Source organism: Coregonus clupeaformis, chromosome 19, assembly GCF_020615455.1.
Source record: "Coregonus clupeaformis isolate EN_2021a chromosome 19, ASM2061545v1, whole genome shotgun sequence".
NCBI classification, from domain to species: Eukaryota; Metazoa; Chordata; class Actinopteri; order Salmoniformes; family Salmonidae; genus Coregonus; species Coregonus clupeaformis.
This window is the reverse complement of record NC_059210.1, coordinates 43,417,611-43,439,888: the sequence shown is the minus strand read 5'-3', so window position 1 is coordinate 43,439,888 and position 22,278 is coordinate 43,417,611. Positions and strand designations below refer to the sequence as shown.

The 22,278-nt window shown below is 45.9% G+C and overlaps 1 protein-coding gene across 1 annotated transcript in view; it reads right to left on the bottom strand.

Moving 5' to 3' along the window:
- Positions 1-574: 574 nt before the first annotated feature.
- Positions 575-22,278, bottom strand: part of LOC121531351 (semaphorin-3D-like) — a 110,328-nt gene continuing 88,624 nt past the window's right edge. The window contains exons 16-18 of the mRNA XM_041836588.2: positions 14,328-14,392; positions 14,044-14,183; positions 575-1,290 (exon numbers count right to left, since the gene is read on the bottom strand). Coding sequence (XP_041692522.1) covers positions 820-1,290; positions 14,044-14,183; positions 14,328-14,392 — 676 coding nt within the window. The 3' untranslated portion in view covers positions 575-819. The remainder of the gene's footprint in view (positions 1,291-14,043; positions 14,184-14,327; positions 14,393-22,278) is intronic.

Below are 22,278 nucleotides of genomic sequence, written 5' to 3'. Positions count from 1 at the left end.
AAAATAAAGAAAAACCCTGGAATGAGTAGGTGTGTCCAAACTTTTGACTGATACTGTACATTAGCTAGCTAGTGTAGCCAATATCAGTGCGACAGCTAAGGCACAGTAATTGCAGTGATTTTCTCTGATCAAAACAGACTGATTCTGAACACTCTCCAAAGTCCCAACTTTGGCAGACAAGTTCCAAACTCTCACAGGAATTTGAAATCACTTTTGACATTAGCTGCATCCCTTCTAGCCACGACCGTAAAACAGTAAAAAACTGAGACAATATTGAGACACAACCCTGGACTTAGGCACAGCCAGGGGGATCATGGGTAGTGTAGTTTGAAAAGCCAGACCTATATAAGTCCTTTAAGTGTTTGACTGGTATAAAATAAGATCAAACCTCTGTGACAGCAGTTTACACTCTTAGCAGTCTACTCTTAGCAGTCTACATCCTCATTGAACCCTTTGAAGAACCCTTTTTGGTGCAGGTAGAACCATTTTGGTTCAAGGTAGTACCCTTTCTACAGAGGGTTCTACGTGGAACCCAAAAGGGTTCTAGCTGGAACCAAAAAGGGTTATACCTGGAACCTGAAAGGACTCTCCTATGGGGACAGTCAAAGAACCCTTTTGGAAACCTTTTTTCTAAGATGGTATTGTGGTACCTGTTCCCATGGCATTATAACTTTCCCTCAAGTCTAATTACTTATTTGATCATCTTACCCATGGCTACCTTTTACCCCTATAAACATTGATGGTTTCCCCTAATACTTTGACTGATGACACTTTTTGCGACTGCTGTGCCCACTCCTCCTCTTTGGTATCCTCACCACCTCATCCTCTCCTCCGCTGCCCTACCCTCTCTCCATCCAACTCTTTATCCCTCTCTCCGTTTCTCTCTCCGTGGTGTCGTCTGTTCCTGCTTTTCTTCAGCTCCTGGATGTGTTTCCATTTTCCCACCCCCTGCCCTCTTCCGCCTCGCCTATTGGCCGGCCTCTTCTCCAGCCACAGCGAATCACAGTACTGTTCCAGCGAGCCAATGGGAGAACTCATCACCCGCAGGTAGTCCTTATAGCGCTGACGAGAGTCTGCCCCGGGGCGAACCTCGACGCTGGGGTCCTTGCTGGGCTTGGGCCGCCCGTCAAGATGCCCGTGGGAAATGAGGCGCAGCGTGAGGCGGAGCAGAGTGTGTGTAAAGTGCGTGTGCTCCTGTGCCATACACACGTACATGCCGGAGTCGGCAGGATGGAGAGAGCGGATGAGGAGACCTTGGTCTGTATGGACCACTCTGTCATCTGGCCTCACCTGGGAGAGTGGGTGAGATGACAGAATATTAGCTATAAACATTCATATAATACTCTATAGAGACAACCCAGCAAACAGGGAACATTCCCAAAACATTCACAGTTCATTCCCTAAGATTCCCATTTCTTGTTAGGTTGTTATCTAACATTAGTATGATAATATCGCAAAAACATTCAAAAAATCTGTAACAACCACCACAGAACATTCCCCAAAAGTTCTCATTAGGTTTCCAGGTATAATAACACAATGTACCAGTAATGTTTTCCCAGCAAACCTGGATACATTTTTGGGGGACAAAATAAAGACATCCTCTCTTTTAGTAGATTATATCTGAGTCTCAATTTCAGCATTATTTTTTAAATTTTCACATGGTAAAAAAAATGAAGGGAATTTAACCTGCCAACTTCAGCTTTCAGTCAGATCATTAACGCTCTGCACCACCAGGTGATAACTGTGGTATTGGGCATTGCATTTAGGTTAATGATCTGACTGCAAAGCTGAAGATTGCAGGTTGAATCCCACATAAAAAAAAAAAAGGTGAAATTGAGGCTCAGATACAGTCTACTAAAAGAGACGATGTCATTATTTTGTCCAGATTTATAAACAATCAGAAATGCAGAATTTAAACTAACTGTAAAAAAATAAATATACATTTACTGTTCAACTTTAAAAAACGCAATCAATATAATTTTTACTTTGAGACGCTTGATATGGTCCCCCCTGTTTCATTTTTCATGATCTGAAAAGCAAAAGTGATCCTAGATCAGCACTCATAGTTTTGGATACCTTGTAAATATGGGTCCAGAAGTAAGCAGCATATAAAGAGGATGGGTGAAGTGATGGTGAATAATGCAGTTACCAGTATTTCCATGGGTTTGTTATGTCTAAGAAGAAAAAGATTGTCCTCCCTCATCTTAAACGGCACTGACCACCACTGATGGATTGTGCATGTAATATAATAATAAATAATATGTCATTTAGCAGACGCTTTTATCCAAAGCGACTTACAGCCATGCGTGCATACATTTTTGTGTATGGGTGGTCCCGGGGATCAAACCCACTACCTTGGCGTTACAAGCGCCGTGCTCTACCAGCTGAGCTACAGAGGACCATTGTGTGGACATCACAATGTATGTGTGCCATTCATAGGGTAAAGATTTAAGTGGCTTTTAACGGGGTATGGTAGTAGGTGCCAGGCGCACCCGTTTGTGTCAAGAACTGCAATGCTGCTGGGATTTTCCACGCTCAACAGTTTTCCGTGTGTATAAAGAATGGTCCACCACCCAAAGGACATCCAGCCAACTTGACACAACTGTGGGAAGCATTGGAGTCAACATGGGCCAGTATCCCTGTGGAACGCTTTCAACACCTTGTAGAGTCCATGCCTTGACGAATTGAGGCTGTTCTGAGGGCAAAAAGGGGGGGTGCAATTCATGTTCCTAATGTTTGGTATATTCAGTGTACATTGCGTGAATATCAACAGAATACTATGTTAAACCTGAAACAAATATGCTATGAATTTCATAACTGACTTATTTGGAAATTGTGGAACATTGTGGGAATGTTCTGTGCAACATCCCAGACAACTCCCATAACTTCATTAAATGTTCTGGGAACCTTTAAAGAACTTAGACTAGGTGTTCTGGCAACATTCTTACAACATTATAAGAATGTCCTGTGCAACCTAACTTAAACATTGTATGAATGTCATCACAACTGAGCTTATTTTGTGTTTTGGGAACCTATCTCTTTTAATGTACCCACACTGTTCCCACAACCTAATTAAATGTTCTGGTAACCTTTAAACAACTCAGAAAGTCTGTTCTGTCAACATTCTTACAACATCAAAGGAATGTTTTGTGCACCCTGATACAAACATTGTAGAATCATCTGCACAACTGGACCGTTTTTGTTTGTTTTGGGAACATATATTTTGTGATGTCTCCACAATGTTCCCACCAGACTGTTCCCACAACCTAATGAAACATTCTGGGAACATTTAAAATAACAGATTAAATGTGTTCTAGGAATGTTCTTGCAACATCAGGCAAATGTTTTATACAAACATTCTGTAATCATCAGCATGACTGGACAGTTTCTGTGTTTTGAGAACATTTGCTGCGACCTAACGAATGTTCTGGGAACTTTCACATAACCAATTTTGGTTTGCTGGGAACCATCTAGAATAGGAATTCAACATTGGACAGACTTTAAGCCTAACTTAACCAGGAAGAAATAAGCAGGGCGATAAGCACGACAACATTAACAAACCTATTTGATAGGTATGAAACATATGGAATGTATGATCTCTGGGTTAACTAACACTCACAAGGCCTAACAGGGAAAACCAGACCTATCAACACCCTTCAACAACATGTCACACACGCCAATACCTCCCACTGTGCTCACAAACACACGGCTAATTTGTACCCAAGGTGTTTTAAGCATGGTAATGGCCCTTGGGACAGGATGCACATTAAGGGTTTGGATGCGGTGTGTGTCGACTGATGGGGTCAGAGGTGTGTGTGTGTCAGGGTCAGGGTCAGTGGTGCTATCCTAGCAGAGTGATAATGATCCTGTCTTCATGCTCACTAACATCCACCATGATTCATCAGGTGGCACGGCCTAAAACAACACAGCTGGGCTGTGTGTGTGTGACTGAGATAAAGAGGGAGCAAGCGGGAGTGCTTCAATGCATAACTCCACCCTCCCTCTGCTCTCTTACCACCTGCCAGAGGTTAAACTGAAAACAAAGATAGTTTTACATTTTACATGTTAGTCATTTAGCAGATTCTCTTATCCAGAGCGACTTACAGTTAGTGCATTCATATTAAGATTGCTAGGTGGGACAACCACATATCTCAGTCATAGTTAGTACATTTCTTCTCAATAAAGTAGCTATCATCAAAGTCAGAGCTAGTAAGGGGGGGGTCAAGTGTGAGTGTTAGTTCACAAAAGGAGGGGGTGTGAGGGAGGATGCTGTGGGATTATTTAAGATACTATTTGAAGAGGTAGGGTTATAGATGTTTTTGGAAGATGGGGAGAGACTCTGCTGTCTTAGCTTCAGGGGAAAGCTGGATCCACCATTGGGGTGCCAGGACAGAGAAAAGCTTTGACTGGGCTGAGCGGGAGCTGCCCTCCCATAGGGGTGGGGGTCCAACAGACCAGAAGTGGCAGAGCAGAGTACTCAGGTTGGGTTGTAGGGTTTAAGCATAGCCTAAAGGTAGGGAGAGACAATTCCTCTTGCTCCTCCGTAGGCAAGCACCATGGTCTTGTAGTGGATCCAAGCTTCGACTGGAAGCCAGTGGAGTGTGCGGAGGAGCGGGGTGACATGGGATAACTTGAAAAAGTTGGAACACCAGCTGGGCTGCAGCGATCTGGATAAGTTGCAGGGGTTTGATGGCACAAGCTGGGAGCCCAGCCAACAGCGAGTTGCAGTAGTCCAGACGGGAGATGACAAGTTTCTGGATTAGGACTTGCGCCACTTCCTGTGTGAGGTAGGGTCGTACTCTACGGATGTTGAAGAGCATGAACCTGCAGGAGCGAGTCACAGCTTTAATGTTTGCAGAGAATGACAGGGTGTTGTCCAGGGTCACGCAAAGGTTCTTTGCACTCCGGGAGGGGGACACCGTGGAGTTATCAACTGTGATGGAGAGGAAGAGGAGCTCCATCTTGTCGAGGTTGAGCTTGAGGTGGTGGGCCGACATCCAAACGGAGATATCTGCCAGGCACACATGATGGAGCTGAGTGACTTGGTGTATAGAGAGAAGAGGAGAGGACCTAAAACCGAAACCTGGGGGACACCAGTAGTGAAAGTAAGTGGTACAGATACAGATCAACTCCACGTCTCCTAGTAGAACCGGCCTGCCAGGTAGGATGCAATCCAGGAGTGTGCAGAGACTGAGATGCCCAGCCCTGAGAGGGTGGAGAGGAGGAACTGATGGTTCATGATGTCGAAGGCAGCAGATAGATCTGGGAGGATGAGAACAGAAGAGAGAGAATCAGCTTTGTGTCGAGAGCCTCCGTGACACAGAGAAGAGCAGTCCTGGTTGAGTGACCTGTCTTGAAGCCTGACTGGTAAGGATCAAGAAGATTGTTCTGAGAAAGATAGCGAGAGAGACAGCATGCTCAATGAAAAAGAAAAGAAAGAAGGGATACCGGTCTGTCATTTTTGAATTCAGAGAGGTCGAGTGTTGGTTTCTTGAAGAGGGAAGCGACACTGGCCATTTTGATGTCAGAGGGGACGCAGCCAGTGGTCAGGGATGAGTTGATGAGGGAAGTGAGGAATAGGAGAAGGTCTCCAGAAATGGGAGGAGGAGATGGGGTCGAGCGGGCAGTTTATCGTCCGTCCGGACCTCACTAGTCTCAGGATTTCATCTGGAGAGAGAGGGGAGAAAGAGGTCAAGGCATAGGGTAGTTCTGTCTTAGTGGGACCAGTGGACTCAATAGGCTGAGTGAATGAGGAGAGGATGTCGTCAACCTTCTTTTCAAAGTGGTTGACAAAGTCGTCCGCAGAGGGAGGAGGAGGGAGTGGAGGATTAAGGAAGGAGGATAAGGTGGAAAATAGTTTCCTAGGGTTAGTCAGAAGCTTGAAATTTAGAGTGACAGAAAGTGGCTTTAGCAGCGGATACAGAGGAAGAGAAGGTAGAAAGGAGGGAGTGAAATGATGGTAGGTACTCCGAATGTTTAGTTTTCCTCCATTTTCGATCAGCTGTTGCAGTGAGATTAGTAGTTGAACAGCATCTAGTAAAGATGAGGTCAAATATATTAATTGCCTTGTGAATGGGAGGGGACTGGGAAAGGGTAAGGTCAAAAGAGGCAAGGAGGGGAATGTAAAGAAATGACTCGAAGGCAGACATTGGGAGGTTGAAATCGCCCAGTTTGAAGAGAGGTGAGCCATCGTCAGGAAATTAGCTTGTCAAGGTGTCAAGCTCATTGAGGAACTTGCTAAAGGCACCTGGTTGGCGATAGATGACAACAATGTGAATTTTGAGTGGACATGTGACAATGACAGCATGGAATTCAAATTAGGAGATGGAGAAATGAGTAGCCCTGTGCCACCACCGTGACGACTAGATGCTCTCAGACTATGACAGAACAAGTAGCATTGTTCTCTGGGGTGATTCATGTTTTCATCAGGGCCAAAAAGTCTAGGGACTGAAGGGCAGCATAGGCTGAGATGAACTCTGCGTTCTTGACCGCAGATCGGCAGTTCCAATGGCTGCCGGGGACCAGCAATTCCACATGGGTTGTGCGCACAGCGTACACTAAATTAGAAGTGTTGCAGCCAAGGGGTGGGGAGCGTCTGTAAAGCTAACAGGTATAGAAAACAGACACATAGTTGCCAAAGCTACAAAAGAGCTCAGTGAGTTCTGAAAATAACTAGGTAAGATACTTTTTTTTTGTTTTGTACTTGGCGCTGACACTGACGAGGATGGCGACCTCGCGACTAGTATTTTGGTATTTAGTTTTTTTATGTATAATTTTTTACATTATTAGCTCAGTATCATTACATACAGCCGGGTAAAACTATTGGATATCAGAGCGGCGGTAACTCAACAGCATTACGACCAGGAATACGACTTCCCGAAGCAGATCCTTTGTTTGCTCTCCCCAGGGCAATTGAACTGATTCCAGGGGCTGACCCAAAATATCGCCGGCGGAGGAGAGGCACTCGGAGCGGCCTGCTGGGTCAACCTAGGAGCACACCACCCAACGCTTCCAAGTATACTACTCGCTAATGTTCAGTCCTGGTTAACAAGGTCGACGAGCTCCGGGCAAAGATTTCTTTACAGAGAGACATCAAGGCCTGTAACATACTTTATTTCATGGAAACATGTCTCTCTGGGGATATTCTGTCGAAATTGGTCCAGCCAGATGGGTTCTCAGTTCATCGCGCAGACAGGAATAAATATCTCTCCGGGAAGCAGAAGGGCAGAGGTGTGTGTTTCATGATTAACGACTCGTGGTGTAATAGTAGTAACATACAGGTACTCAAGTCCTTTTGTTCACCCGACCTAGGATACCTCACAATCAAATGCCGACCGTATTATCTCCTAAGATAATTTCTTTGGTTATAGTCACGGCCGTGTTAATCCCCCCTCAAGCCGATACCACGACGGCCCTCAAAGAACTTCACTGGACTTTATGCAAACTGGAAACCACATATCCTGAGGCTGCATTTATTGTAGCCGGGGATTTTAACAAAGCACATTTGAGGACTAGGCTGCCGAAGTTCTATCAACATATCAACTGTTGTACTCACGCTGCTAAAATCCTCAACCATTGCTATTCAAACTTCCAGGATGGTTATAAGACCCTCCCCCGCCCTCCTTTCGGCAAATCTGACCACGACTCCATTTTGCTCCTCCCTTCCTATAGGCAGAAACTCAAACAGGAAGTACCCGTGCTAAGGACTATTCAACACTGATCTGACCATTCGGAATCCACGCTTCAAGATTGTTTTGATCACACGGACTGGGATATGTTCCGGGTAGCTTGTGAAAATAATTTAGACCAAAACACTGGAACGGTGACTGAGTTTAACAGGAACTGTATAGGTGATGTTGTGCCATTGTGACTATTAAAACCTACCCTAACCAGAAACTGTGGATAGATGGCAGCATTCGCACAAAACTGAAAGCGCGAACCACCGCATTTAACCATGGCAAGGTGACTGGGAATATGGCAGAATACAAACAGTGTAGCTACTCCCTCCGCAAGGCAATTCAACTGGCAAAACATCAATATAGAGACAAAGTGGAGTCGCAATTCAATGGCTCTGACACGAGACGTATGTGGCAGGGTCTACAGACAATCACGGTCTACAAAAGGAAAACCAGCCACGTCGCCGACACCGACGTCTCGCTTCCAGACAAGCTAAACACCTTCCTCTCCCGCTTTGAGGATAACACAGTGCCACCGACGAGGCCCACTACCAAAGACTGTGGCCTCTCCTTCTCTGTGGCCGATGTGAGTAAGGCATTTAAGCATGTTAACCCCCGCAAGGCTGCCGGCCCAGACGGCATCCCTAGCCGCGTCCTCAGAGCATGCGCAGACAAGCTGGCTGGTGTACTTAAGGACATATTCAATCTCTCACTTTCCCAGTCTGCTGTTCCCACATGCTTCAAGATGGCCACCATTGTTCCTGTACCCAAGAAAGCAAAGGTAACTGAACTAAATGACTATTGCCCTGTAGCACTCACCTCTGTCATCATGAAGTGCTTTGAGAGACTAGTCAAGGATCATATCACCTCTACCTTACCTGTCACCCTAGACTCACTTCAATTTGCTTACCGCCCAAATAGATCCACAGACGATGCAATCGCCATCACACTGCACACTGCCCTATCCCATCTGGACAAGAGGAATACCTATGTAAGAATGTTGTTCATTGACTATATCTCAGCATTCAACACCATAGTACCCTCTCAGCTCACCATTAAGCTCGAGGACGTTGGTCTGAACCCCGCCCTGTGCAACTGGGTCCTGGACTTCCTGACGGGCCGCCCCCAGGTGGTGAAGGTAGGAAACAACATCTCCACTTCGCTGATCCTCAACACTGGGGCCCCACAAGGGTGCGTGCTCAGCCCCCTCCTGTACTCCCTGTTCACCCATGACTGCGTGGCCAAGCACGCCTCCAACTCAATCATCAAGTTTGCAGACGATACAACAGTAGTAGGCTTGATTACCAACAATGATGAGACCGCCTACAGGGAGGAGGTGAGGGCTCTGCGAGTGTGAAAATAACCTCTCACTCAACATCAACAAAACAAAGGAGATGATCATGGACTTCAGGAAACAGCAGAGGTTGCACCCCCCAAGCCACATCGACGGCACCGCAGTGGAGAAGGTGGAAGCTTCAAGTTCCTTGGCGTACACATCACTGACAAACTGAAATGGTCCACCCACGCAGACAGTGTGGTGAAGAAGGCGCAACAGAGCCTCTTCAACCTCAGGAGTCTGAAGAAATTTAGCTTGGCACCTAAAACCCTCACAAACTTTTACAGATGCACAATTGAGAGCATCCTGTTGGGCTAGGAGAGGTAGCCACTGAATACCAAAACAACAACAGTCACAAATTGCCCTGCCCCTCAACCTTGTTGATGTGTAAACAATCAGCTGCAAGTTATGAGCAGTCAGCTGTTCACACACCAGGTACTGAGAAGACAGACTTAAAGTAGACAACGATTATACTTATCACTCCATGAGATATAAGGAGTCCTCTAGCTATAGATTGGGGTGCTTTGAAGAGGAAGAGATCATTCTGGCCCACACATTAAGGCCAGCTAGTGTGTGTGTGATCAGTGTGCGTGTGTGTATGTGTATCTTCAGAGTATCTCCCCATCTTGACATTGATGATGTGTAGTTGAGCCAGAGGCAGCAACTCTACTACAGCTGTGATATGATGAGTCTGGATTCAGAACTGAACATGGTAAGCCCACATAAAGAGGTTCTATACTACAGTCGTGGTCTAAAGTTTTGAGAAAGACACAAATATTCATTTTCACAAAGTCTGCTGCCTCAGTTTTTATGATGGCAATTTGCATATACTCCAGAATGTTATGAAGAGTGATCAGATGATTGCAATTAATTGCAAAGTCCCTATTTGCCATGAAAATGAACTTAATCCCCCCAAAAAAACATTTCCACTGCATTTCAGCCCTGCCACAAAAGGACCAGCTGACATCATATCAGTGATTCTCTCGTTAACACAGGTGAGCGTGTTGACGAGGAGAAGGCTGGAGATCACTCTGTCATGCTGATTGAGTTAGAATAACAGACTGTAAGCTTTAAAAGGACATTGGTGCTTGAAATCATTGTTCTTCCTCTGTTAACCATGGTTACCTGCAAGGAAACACGTGCCGTCATCATTGCTTTGCACAAAAAGGGCTTCACAGGCAAGGATATTGCTGCTAGTAAGATTGCACCTAAATCAACCATTTATCGGATCATCAAGAACTTCAAAGAAAGAGGTTCAATTGTTTTGAAGAAGGCTTCAGGGCGCCCAAGCAAGTCCAGCAAGCGCCAGGACCGTCTCCTAAAGTTGATTCAGCTGCGGGATCGGGGCACCATCAGTGCAGAGCTTGCTCAGGTGTGAGTGCATCTGCACGCACAGTGAGGCGAATACTTTTGGAGGATGGCCTGGTGTCAAGAAGGGCAGCGAGGAAGCCACTTCTCTCCAGGAAAAACATCAGGGACAGACTGATATTCTGTAAAAGGTACAGGGATTGGACTGCTGAGGACTGGGGTAAAGTCATTTTCTCTGATGAATCCCCTTTCCGATTGTTTGGGGCATCCGGAAAAAAGCTTGTCCGGAGAAGACAAGGTGAGCGCTACCATGAGTCCTGTGTCATGCCAACAGTAAAGCATCCTGAGACAATTCATGTGTGGGGCTGCTTCTCAGCCAAGGGAGTTGGCTCACTCACAATTTTGCCTAAGAACACAGCCATGAAGAAAGAATGGTACCAACACATCCTCCGAGAGCAACTTCTCCCAACCATCCAAGAACAGTTTGGTGACGAACAATGCCTTTTCCATCATGATGGAGCACCTTGCCATAAGGCAAAAGTGATTACTAAGTGGCTCGGGGAACAAAACATTGACATTTTGGGTCCATGGCTAGGAAACTCCCCAGACCTTAATCCCATTGAGAACTTGTGGTCAATCCTCAAGAGGCGGGTGGACAAACAAAAACCCACAAATTCTGACAAACTCCAAGCATTGATTATGCAAGAATGGGCTGCCATCAGTCAGGATGTGGCCCAGAAGTTAATTGACAGCATGCCAGGGCGGATTGCAGAGGTCTTGAAAAAGAAGGGTCAACACTGCAAATATTGACTCTTTGCATACACTTAATGTAATTGTCAATAAAAGCCTTTGACACTTATGGAATGCTTGTAATTATACTTCAGTACACCATAGTAACATCTGACAAAAATATCTCATAACACTTAAGCAGCAAACTTTCTGAAGACCAATACCTGTGTCATTCTCAAAACTTTTGACCACGACTGTAGTATTTACCACAGTGCTATTTCACAAACATCCTCTACAATCACATCAATGGATAAAAGTGTCAGGAGTTTGGTTTTTGGAGGAATCTGAATGTAGATTGTAGAGTGGAATGTATTTTTCACATAATTCTGACATGATTCTGAGTATGGTGAGAGAGAGGGAGAGAGAGAGAGAGGAGAGAGGGGGGAGAGAAGAAAGAAACGGATGAAACATAGGGCGAAGATTTTGGAAGGGAGGAAGGGATTGAAGAGAGGTCGGGGGCAGATGGAATAAGGGAAAAGGGTGATGGGAGAAGACTGAAATTATTAAATAAAAAAGAGGGTGGAGAGTGAAATTATTAAATAAAATCACCTGCTCCTATATTAAAGTCCAGCTGTAAGACCACACACACATACACACGCACGCATGAATGCACAAACATGCATTTGCGCACACACACACACAATATAAAATTATGGTTAATAAAGTAAAGCTCCCATGTGGGGGATTGTGCATGCTCTCTCTGTCTCTGTCTCTGTCTCTGTCTCTGTCTCTGTCTCTGTCTCTGTCTCTGTCTCTCTCTCTCTCTCTCTCTCTCTCTCTCTCTCTCTCTCTCTCTCTCTCTCTCTCTCTCTCTCTCTCTCTCTCTCTCTCTCTCTCTCACAGCTGTTTTTGTGAAATATCAGAATTTTTTTTGGAGTGTAAAATGTTTTCACCATTAAAAATCCTATTTCCCTAACACCTAACCATAAATCTAACCCTAACTCTAAACCTAACCCTTAACCTAACCGTAACTCTAACCCCCAAAACCCTAAACATAACCCTTAAGCTCATAATAGCATTTTAACTCATTCAGGACCTGACTTTTTAAAAAAAGTTATTGTTTTCCTACCTTTTCAGGACATTAAGGGGAAATGTTAGGACATTGGGGTCCTGATAATGTAGGAAAACAATAACTTTTTTGAAATGTCAGGACTTTTTTTCAGGCCCTGGATTAGTTCAAATGCTATTTTAAGCATAAGGGTTAGGGTTAGGTTTAGGGTTACACACACACACACACACGCACACACACAGTCTCTGTGGTCTGGTTCAGGAGATGAGTGTCAACCTCAATGAGCTGCTGTTCTCACCTCTCCTTTCCCCCCAAAAAACCTGTTTCTCTCTCCTCACCTCCCCTTACCAAAACACCAAAACATCCCCTCCCCGTCTTTCTCCTCACTTCACCTCCCAGTCCCACTCCTCCAATACAAACACATTTATCTCCCAGTCTCCTTCTCTCTGTCCCTCTCTCTGTCCCTCTCCCTCTCTGTCCCTCTCCCTCTCCCTCTCCTTCTCTGCCCCTCTCTCTCCAGTTCCCTCTTACTCTGCCTCTCTCTCTTCCAGTGTCTGGTCTCAGTCAGTCGCCACCTCAACCAGAGACAGTTGTTTTAGAAGGATACTTCTCCTCATATCGACCAGTATGAGTTCAGGGAGCAGGGAAGAGAGAGGAGGAGGATGAAGATGAGGAATAGGAGAGTAAAGGAAGTGAGAGAGAATAAAAGAGAAAGAGAGTGATGGATGGACTGTGCTTGTGCATCACTATCAGTTATCTCCATCTGGAAGCCACTAGTGATTGACCGCTGGTCATCGGCTCTTTGTTCTACAAAGGAGAGAGTTGACAGTTGACTGTGTAGGTCTCAGACAAGGTTACTCATTAAACATCAAAGAACACCTGATGCATCTACTGTTACATTTTACCCTTCTCCTAACCTCCTCCTCTCCTCCTCCTCTCCTCCTCTTCTTCCTCTTTCTACATTAACCCCGGCAGTTCCAAAGTCAACTAGATCATACTTCTAAAAACTAGAGTGAAAACCTAGTTCAGCTTCCGGTGAACTCAGTGCACTCAGGTACACACACTTAAAATATTTAACCCTAAAATGGCTGACTCAATGGTAACTTTAAGACTGTTAGAATACTGTAACAATATATCACTGTGTAGACATCATTTAATAAGAACTGGATTGGTGAAAGATTTTTAGCGGAACAGCTCACCTATTCAGTTGTGACAGATCAAGATCACAAAGAAGAAAGGAGGGAAGGTGCATGACAAAGTGACCGTACGAAAACAAGACTAAATCCTAGTCAAAATGGCCAGCATATCCGTCCGTCCCACTTTTGGACTGATGTTTCACTCGAAAGTTGATGTTGTTTCTTCACAGTAGAGACTTTCTCTTTCCATAATCCTGTGTGTGTGTGTGTGTGTGTGTGTGTGTGTGTGTGTGTGTGTGTGTGTGTGTGTGTGTGTGTGTGTGTGTGTGTGTGTGTGTGTGTGTGTGTGTGTGTGTGTGTGTGTGTGTGTGTGTGTGTGTGTGTGTGTGTGGATGTGTTTAACGATACTTGTGGGGACCAGAAGTCCCCACAAGAATAGGAAACAAACAACAATTTGACCAACTGGGGAAACTTTGTCTATTTTTGGGGGGATTAGGGTTATGGTTAGGATTAGTGTAAGGGTTAGAAGTAGGTTTAGGGTTAGGAGCTAGGGTTAGTTTTAGGGTTAGGAGCTAGGGTTAGTTTTAGGGTTAGGAGCTAGGGTTAGGTTTAGGGTTAAGGTTAGGTTTTGGGGTTAAGGTTAGGGTTAGGGTTAGGGTTAGGGGTTAGGGAAAATAGGATTTTGAATGGGACTGAATTTTGTGTCCCCACAAGGGTAGTTGTACAAGACTGTGTGTTTGTGTGTGTGTGTGTATGCCTGTGTGTGTGCGTGTGTGTGTTCTGTCTCACCTCCTCTCTGTGTTCAGCTCCAGGTCTGTGTATGAACCAGCGTATGGTGGCCTGTTGTGATTTGGGGAGACACTCCAGGAAGGTTGAGTTATTCTCCACACCAAATATGATCCTCTCCTCCACCCTGCCTCCACGCAGAGCTGAGAACACAGAAATGTATCCATAAAGTGTTAACGTGTTATATTGTGAATGTCTGAGCAACACATACACACACACACACAAACACAGACACCATAGAGAGGGAGTCAGGTCAAGGAAGCAGTAAGTATTTTGTTATCACTTACTTTCCTCTGTGTCCCAACACTGGCTGGATGGGTCTCCATGTTTGATGTCTTGTCTTCTGGCTCTCCTGTCAACACAAAACACATACATAAACATACACACACACGCCGCAGGGTTAGGGGTGAAAGGTCAAGAAAGGTGAGAAGGTCACGTCCTGCTGTCAAGGCAATGTTTTACTCTTCTTAACGCACACACAAAATGTTTTCTGTGGTGTGTGTGTGTGTGTGTGTGTATGTGTGTGTGTGTCTGTGTGTGTCTGTGTGTGTGAGTCCTGAGCAGCTTTTTTTCAGGGGCCTTCTATTACATCAGGTGGTGATTTAAGCAGCTCTGTCTGTCCTGATAAACCTGTTACATCTGTCTAACATGATGAACATACTGACAACAACCATATATGGATAACACACTGAACCCAACAACTGACAACCACAGATACGTAAATAACTTAAATCGTACTACACCGGCTCCGATGCTCATCGGATGTGGCAGGGCTTGCAAACTATTACCGACTACAAAGGGAAGCACAGCCGCGAGCTGGCCAGTGACATGAGCCTTACAGATGAGCTAAATCACTTCTATGCTCGCTTCGAGGCAAGCAACACTGAAGCATGCATGAGAGCATCAGCTGTTCGGGATGGCTATGTGATCATGCTCTCCGTAGCCGGTTTGAGTAAGACTTTAAAGCAGGTCATCACTCACAAGGCCGCAGGGCCAGACAGATTACCATGATGTGTACTCCGAGCAGGCAAGTGTCTTCACTAACATTTTCAACATGTCCCTGACTGAGTCTGTAATCCCAACAAGTTTCAAACAGACCACCATAGTCCCTGTTCCCAAGAACACTAATATAACCTGCCTAAATGATTACCGACCCATAGCACTCACATCTGTAGCCATGAAGTGCATTGAAAGGCTGGTCATGTCTCACATCAACACCATTATTCAAGAAACCCTAGACCCACTCCAATTTACATACTGCCCCAACATATCCATGGATGTTGCAATCTCTGTTGCACTCCACACTGCCCTTTCTCACCTGGACAAGAGGAACACCTACGTGAGAATGCTATTCATTGACTACAGCTCAGCGTTCAACACCATAGTGCCCTCAAAGCTCATCACTAAGCTAAGGACCCTGGGACTAAACACCTCACTCTGCAACTGGATCCTGGACTTCCTGACGGGCCGCCCCCAGGTGGAAAGGGTAGGTAACAACACATCTGCCACGCTGATCCTCAACACGGGGGCCCCTCAGGGGTGCGTGTCAGTCCCCTCCTGTACTCCCTGTTCACCCATGACTGCATGGCCAGGCACGACTCCAACACCATCATTAAGTTTGCCGACAACACAACAGTGGTAGGCCTGATCACCGACAATGATGAGACAGCCTATAGGGAGGAGGTCAGAGACCTGGCCATGTGGTGCCAGGATAACAACCTCTCCCTCAACGTGATCAAGACAAAGGAGATGATTGTGGACTACAGGATGAAAAAGAGGACTGAGCACGCCCCCATTCTCATCGACAGGGCTAGAGTGGAACAGGTTGAGAGCTTCAAGTTCCTTGGTGTCCGCATCACCAACAAACTATCATGGTCCAAACACACCAAGACAGTCGTGAAGAGGGAACAACAAAGCCTATTCCCCCTCAGGAGACTGAAAATATTTGGCATGGGTCCTCAGATCCTCAAAAGGTTCTACAGCTGCACCATCAAGAGCATCCTGACTGGTTGCATCACTGCCTGGTAGGGCAACTGCTCGGCCTCCGACTGCAAGGCACTACAAAGGGTAGTGCGTATGACCCAGTACATCACTGGGGCCAAGCTTCCTGCCATCCAGGACCTCTATACCAGGCGGTGTCAGAGGAAGGTCCTAGAAATTGTTAAAGACTCCAGCCACCCTAGTCATTGACTGTTCTCTCTGCTACCGCATGGCAAGCGGTACCGGAGACCCAAGTCTAGGTCCAAAAGGCTTCTTAACAGCTTTTACCCCCAAGCAATAAGACTCCTGAACATCTAATCATGGCTACACAAAGGTGTCACGCTGATTATTCATGTTTTCTTACATTCATTCATTACAACCTCTCAAATTCAGTTATTTGAAAAGGAAATAATCTCCCAAATATCACTCTTTCTAAAACAAGCCATAGAAAGTTGGTTGCAATTTCAATTTAACCCTCCAGAAACGACAGAACAAATAATGCAACAAATATTGTGGTTAAACTCAAATATACTAATTGATAAAAAAAACATTATATTTTGAAAAAAAGTTTTAAAAAGGTATAATCTTCGTAAATGATATCATATGTAGCACTGGTGGAGTTATGTCGCACATGCAGCTAACAAAAACATATGGAAATGTCTGCTCTACCCAAAGAAGAGGAAAGTGGAAGGGGGGAAAAGTAAGGAACTTGTGTTAGCCTTGCATTAAATATCGTAATTTGTTAAAGAAAATTGTGATAAATGAAAAAGTATACCAGTTTCATTTATGGACCAAAGGATTGACAGCCGTCCCATAGAGATTGCAAAATAGTTGGGAAGAGATTTGTGACGTACAGATTCCATGGCAAACGGTTTATGAACTGATACGCAAAACGACGCTGGATTCAAAACTTCGAATTTTTCTATTTAAATTATTATACAAAATTCTTGCTTCCAATTGAATGTTATTTATATGGGGGATACAATCTTCAGAGCGCTGCAGATTTTGCTGCAAAGAGACAGAATCATTAGATCATTTGTTTTGGTACTGTCCATTTGTAGCTTGTTTTTGGTCACAGGTCCAGGAATGGCTGAAGGATTGCAATATTTACCAGGAGCTAACCCTGCAGATAGCACTACTGGGTGATCTGAAAGGTCATAGTCAATCGATCAATAATATAATAATACTTTTAGCAAAAATGTTTATTTTCAATTTACAATCTGTAGAAACAATGATAATAGAAAGGTTCAGAACTTTTGTGAAACATCACAGTACAGCTGAAAAATATATGGCAAATAGAAATCCAATATGGATGGTGTTAAGAGATACAGTGAGGGAAAAAAGTATTTGATCCCCTGCTGATTTTGTACGTTTGCCCACTGACAAACAAATGATCAGTCTATAATTTTAATGGTAGGTTTATTTGAACAGTGAGAGACAGAATAACAACAAAAAAATCCAGAAAAACGCAGGTCAAAAATGTTATACATTTATTTGCATTTTAATGAGGGAAATAAGTATTTAACCCCCTCTCAATCAGAAAGATTTCTGGCTCCCAGGTGTCTTTTATACAGGTAACGAGCTGAGATTAGGAGCACACTCTTAAAGGGAGTGCTCCTAATCTCAGTTTGTTACCTGTATAAAAGACACCTGTCCACAGAAGCAATCAATCAATCAGATTCCAAACTCTCCACCATGGCCAAGACCAAAGAGCTCTCCAAGGATGTCAGGGACAAGATTGTAGACCTACACAAGGCTGGAATGGGCTACAAGACCATCGCCAAGCAGTTTGGTGAGAAGGTGACAACAGTTGGTGCGATTATTCGCAAATGGAAGAAACACAAAATAACTGTCAGCCTGGGGCTCCATGCAAGATCTCACATCGTGGAGTTGCAATGATCATGAGAACGGTGAGGAATCAGCCCAGAACTACACGGGAGGATCTTGTCAATGATCACAAGGCAGCTGGGACCATAGTCACCAAAAAAACAATTAGTAACACACTACTCCGTGAAGGACTGAAATCCTGCAGTGCCCGCAATGTCCCCCTGCTCAAGAAAGCACATATACAGGGCTGTCTGAAGTTTGCTAATGAACATCTGAATGATTCAGAGGAGAACTGGGTGAAAGTGTTGTGGTCAGATGAGACCAAAATCGAGCTCTTTGGCATTAACTCAACTCGCCGTGTTTGGAGGAGGAGGAATGCTGCCTATGACCCCAAGAACACCATCCCCACCATCAAACATGGAGGTGGAAACATTATGCTTTGGGGGTGTTTTTCTGCTAAGGGGACAGGACAACTTCACCGCATCAAAGGGACGATGGACGGGGCCATGTGCCGTCAAATCTTGGGTGAGAATCTCCTTCCCTCAGCCAGGGCATTGAAAATGGGTCGTGGATGGGTATTCCAGCATGACAATGACCCAAAACACACGGCCAAGGCAACAAAGGAGTGGCTCAAGAAGAAGCAGATTAAGGTCCTGGAGTGCCCTAGCCAGTCTCCAGACCTTAGTCCCATAGAAAATCTGTGGGGGGAGCTGAAGGTTTGAGTTGTCAAACGTCAGCCTCGAAACCTTAATGACTTGGAGAAGATTTGCAAAGTGGAGTGGGACAAAATCCCTCCTGAGATGTGTGCAAACCTGGTGGCCAACTACAAGAAACGTCTGACCTCTGTGATTGCCAACAAGGGTTTTCCCACCAAGTACTAAGTCATGTTTTGCAGAGGGGTCAAATACTTATTTCCCTCATTAAAATGCAAATCAATTGATAACATTTTTGACATGCGTTTTTATGGATTATTTTGTTGTTGTTCTGTCGCTCACTGTTCAAATAAACCTACCATTAAAATTATAGACTGATCATTTCTTTGTCAGTGGGCAAACGTACAAAATCAGCAGGGGATCAAATACTTTTTTCCCTCACTGTATGTGTATATGTATTTATTTATATGTGTATGTATGTGTGTATGTATGTATGTATTGTGACGTCACGAGAGGCTACACGGCTTTCAGCGGGATTGCTCAAGTAGTGCAAGGAGACAAGGTTCAAACAAAACAAGGATTTTATTATAGGTCTTGGGAAATTAACGAAAATATAACAAAATTCTGTTCTCTTGTGGCTCTTTAAGGGTTAACAGTTCAGGGATGTCTCTTCCACATCCAAAATCATAATTCTCACTCGCTCAGATAACTTTTCCCCAGCCTTACTGTAGTCCACGTTGCAGCTAGTGGCCAACCCAGCAAAAAGTCCTTCCAAATGTCTCTCACGTATTTCCACAGGTGCATATATCCAAAGGTGAGTATTTCCCAAAGGTAAGTATCTCCAAATCCTTATATTCCTCATGGAAGTGGACGTGCAGCCCTCTTGTCCTCCAGAGAGCCCAGGTTGGAGACTGTGTCTCTTCCCTTCCCAAACCTTCAGCTCATCAGCTCCTCATTTGTTTCAGCTGCGTGGGAAGATTGGCCATAGAGGGGTGGAGTTCCCGACCATACCAGCAGATGGAGCCATAGCTGTCTGGGTTTGCAGCCACCTCAGGGGGATGTAACGTCCCTCCAGGACACAGCCTCTCGTGACATCACACATCCCCCTCCTCGGGACCGACGTCCCTCGTCGGGGTAAAGGCAGCGAAGAAGGCATCACGCCGGGAGAGGGCGTCCGCATTGCCGTGGTGCTTGCCAGCCTGCTCTCTCTTCAACTCCTCCACCTCTAGGACCAGGGACTCAGCCTCCTGTTGTCTCTCCTTGAGTTTCTTACTGAACGCATCAGCCTTGGTTTTAGCAGAGTTTAGCTTCTGTTGAGCAGCTTTCAGTTCCTTCTCTCTCTCTGCCTCCGCATTCTTCATCTTGTTCTCCAACACCTTGTACTTCTCCTCTGCCTTCTTCTGGACCTCCTTACTACTGCGCAGGGTCTCCTCACACTCCTCGATGGTCCTGCGCAGCCTCTCCAGCTCCTCCTGTTGCTTAGGGAAGGAGCTCTGTTGGAGTTTAGCCTGGAGGATATCTAACTCTTCTGTCTTCATGTCTAACTGTTGCTTTAACAAACGATACCTCTCAGCGGTCCCCTTCAGACCAGACAGTTCTTTGTCCAGATTCTGTAGCTCCGTCTCTGTGTCGGTCTGGGCACCTGCCATCCCTATCAGAGCCCGGGCGGGAGTGAGTAACTCGGAGGATTGCACCGGAGCCTTCCCAGGATGAGTCTTGCCTCTCCGTTTCCGAGGTACTCGGGTTATCCTCTCCTGAGACTCTCTCCAGAGTGGGTAAAAGGCTGGGCAGTCTCGTCCAATTAGGACAGGGACGGGGAGGGAATCAACCACCCCCGCCGTCGTGTGTATGGTTCCCCGTGTGCTGGTCATTGTAAGTTCAGTAATGGGGTATTCTCTGGTGTCCCCATGGACACAGGAAACTGGGAGGACTTTCCCGGGGTCAGACACGTTGGGCCCACCAAATCCTTACGCACCAGGGTGGCCCGGCTACCAGAATCCAGTAAGGCCTCCACATCATGGTGATTCACAGTTACCGGGCAGGTGGGGGGTCGATCTGGGCCGCCATCTACGACTCCCAAGAGCGAGGCAAAACGGTGTGTGGGTGCTGAGCTGGAGGACTCCGCAGTGGGCATAGGTTCATCGGCTGGTTTCCCACACTGCCAGGAGATATGTCCCATCTCCCCACACCGGTAACACTGTCGAGTTTCCCCCTCCTGGTGTACTCTTCTTGGACCCGCCTGGTTTCTGGCTCCCCCTGGAGCCGGGATAAGTCCTGACGTGGCTGGGTTCGAGACCTTGGGGTCCTTTGGACGGGTTCTTCCCATTTGTGGTGGGGCCGCCCTCCTGGGGTCTTTTTCGGGAAGCATTCAGCATCTCCGCTGTGGCCTGGTACTTTTCCACAGCTTCCACGGTCAGATCAGCCGTGGTCAAGGCCTGTTGACTGATGAACCGTTTTGCCTCATAAGGCAGGGCGCGTAGGTAACGATCCACCACAACGGCCTCCACCACCGCCGCTGCTGTATTCCTCTGCGGATCCAGCCATTTCCTTGCGATTCGGACAAGTTCATGCATCTGCGCCCGAGGAGGTTGGTCTGGTTGGAAGGTCCAGCCGTGAAAGCGCTGGGCCATACCAAACTTTGTGAGTCCATATCTGCTGAGGATCTCAGACTTCAGGGCATCATAGTCAGTAACCTGGTCAGGGCCCAGGTCCCGGACAGCATTCAGCGATTCCCCGGTTAGAAAGGGGGCTAACAGACCAACCCACTCTTGCTTGGGCCAGGCTTCCCCTAGTGGCCGTGGCCTCAAATGCATGCAGGTATGCCTCAATGTCATCGGTAGCTCCCATCTTAGATATAAAGTCACTTGCCTTTATTGGGCGGGTATTTTGGACAACCCTCTGTCTCTGCAACTGCAATTCCTCTGCCTTCAGAAGGTTGGCTTTCTTTTGCTCCTCCAAGAGAGCCACGGTTGCTTGCATCTGGGCTTGCTGGCCAGCAACAAGGGCTTTCAATATGTCCTCCATTTCAGTCGGCGGGGAGCCTACGGCCAACTTGGAAAACTGGGTGATCAAACCTTCGGTATCCTCCTCTGACATGCACTATTAACGCTTGAGCGTGCCCGTATTCTCCACCATCTGTGACGTTACGAGAGGCTACACGGCTTTCAGCGGGATTGCTCAAGTAGTGCAAGGAGACAAGGTTCAAACAAAACAAGGATTTTATTATAGGTCTTGGGAAATTAACGAAAATATAACAAAATTCTGTTCTCTTGTGGCTCTTTAAGGGTTAACAGTTCAGGGATGTCTCTTCCACATCCAAAATCATAATTCTCACTCGCTCAGATAACTTTTCCCCAGCCTTACTGTAGTCCACGTTGCAGCTAGTGGCCAACCCAGCAAAAAGTCCTTCCAAATGTCTCTCACGTATTTCCACAGGTGCATATATCCAAAGGTGAGTATTTCCCAAAGGTAAGTATCTCCAAATCCTTATATTCCTCATGGAAGTGGACGTGCAGCCCTCTTGTCCTCCAGAGAGCCCAGGTTGGAGACTGTGTCTCTTCCCTTCCCAAACCTTCAGCTCATCAGCTCCTCATTTGTTTCAGCTGCGTGGGAAGATTGGCCATAGAGGGGTGGAGTTCCCGACCATACCAGCAGATGGAGCCATAGCTGTCTGGGTTTGCAGCCACCTCAGGGGATGTAACGTCCCTCCAGGACACAGCCTCTCGTGACATCACAGTATGTATGTATGTATGTATGTATGTATGTATGTATGTATGTA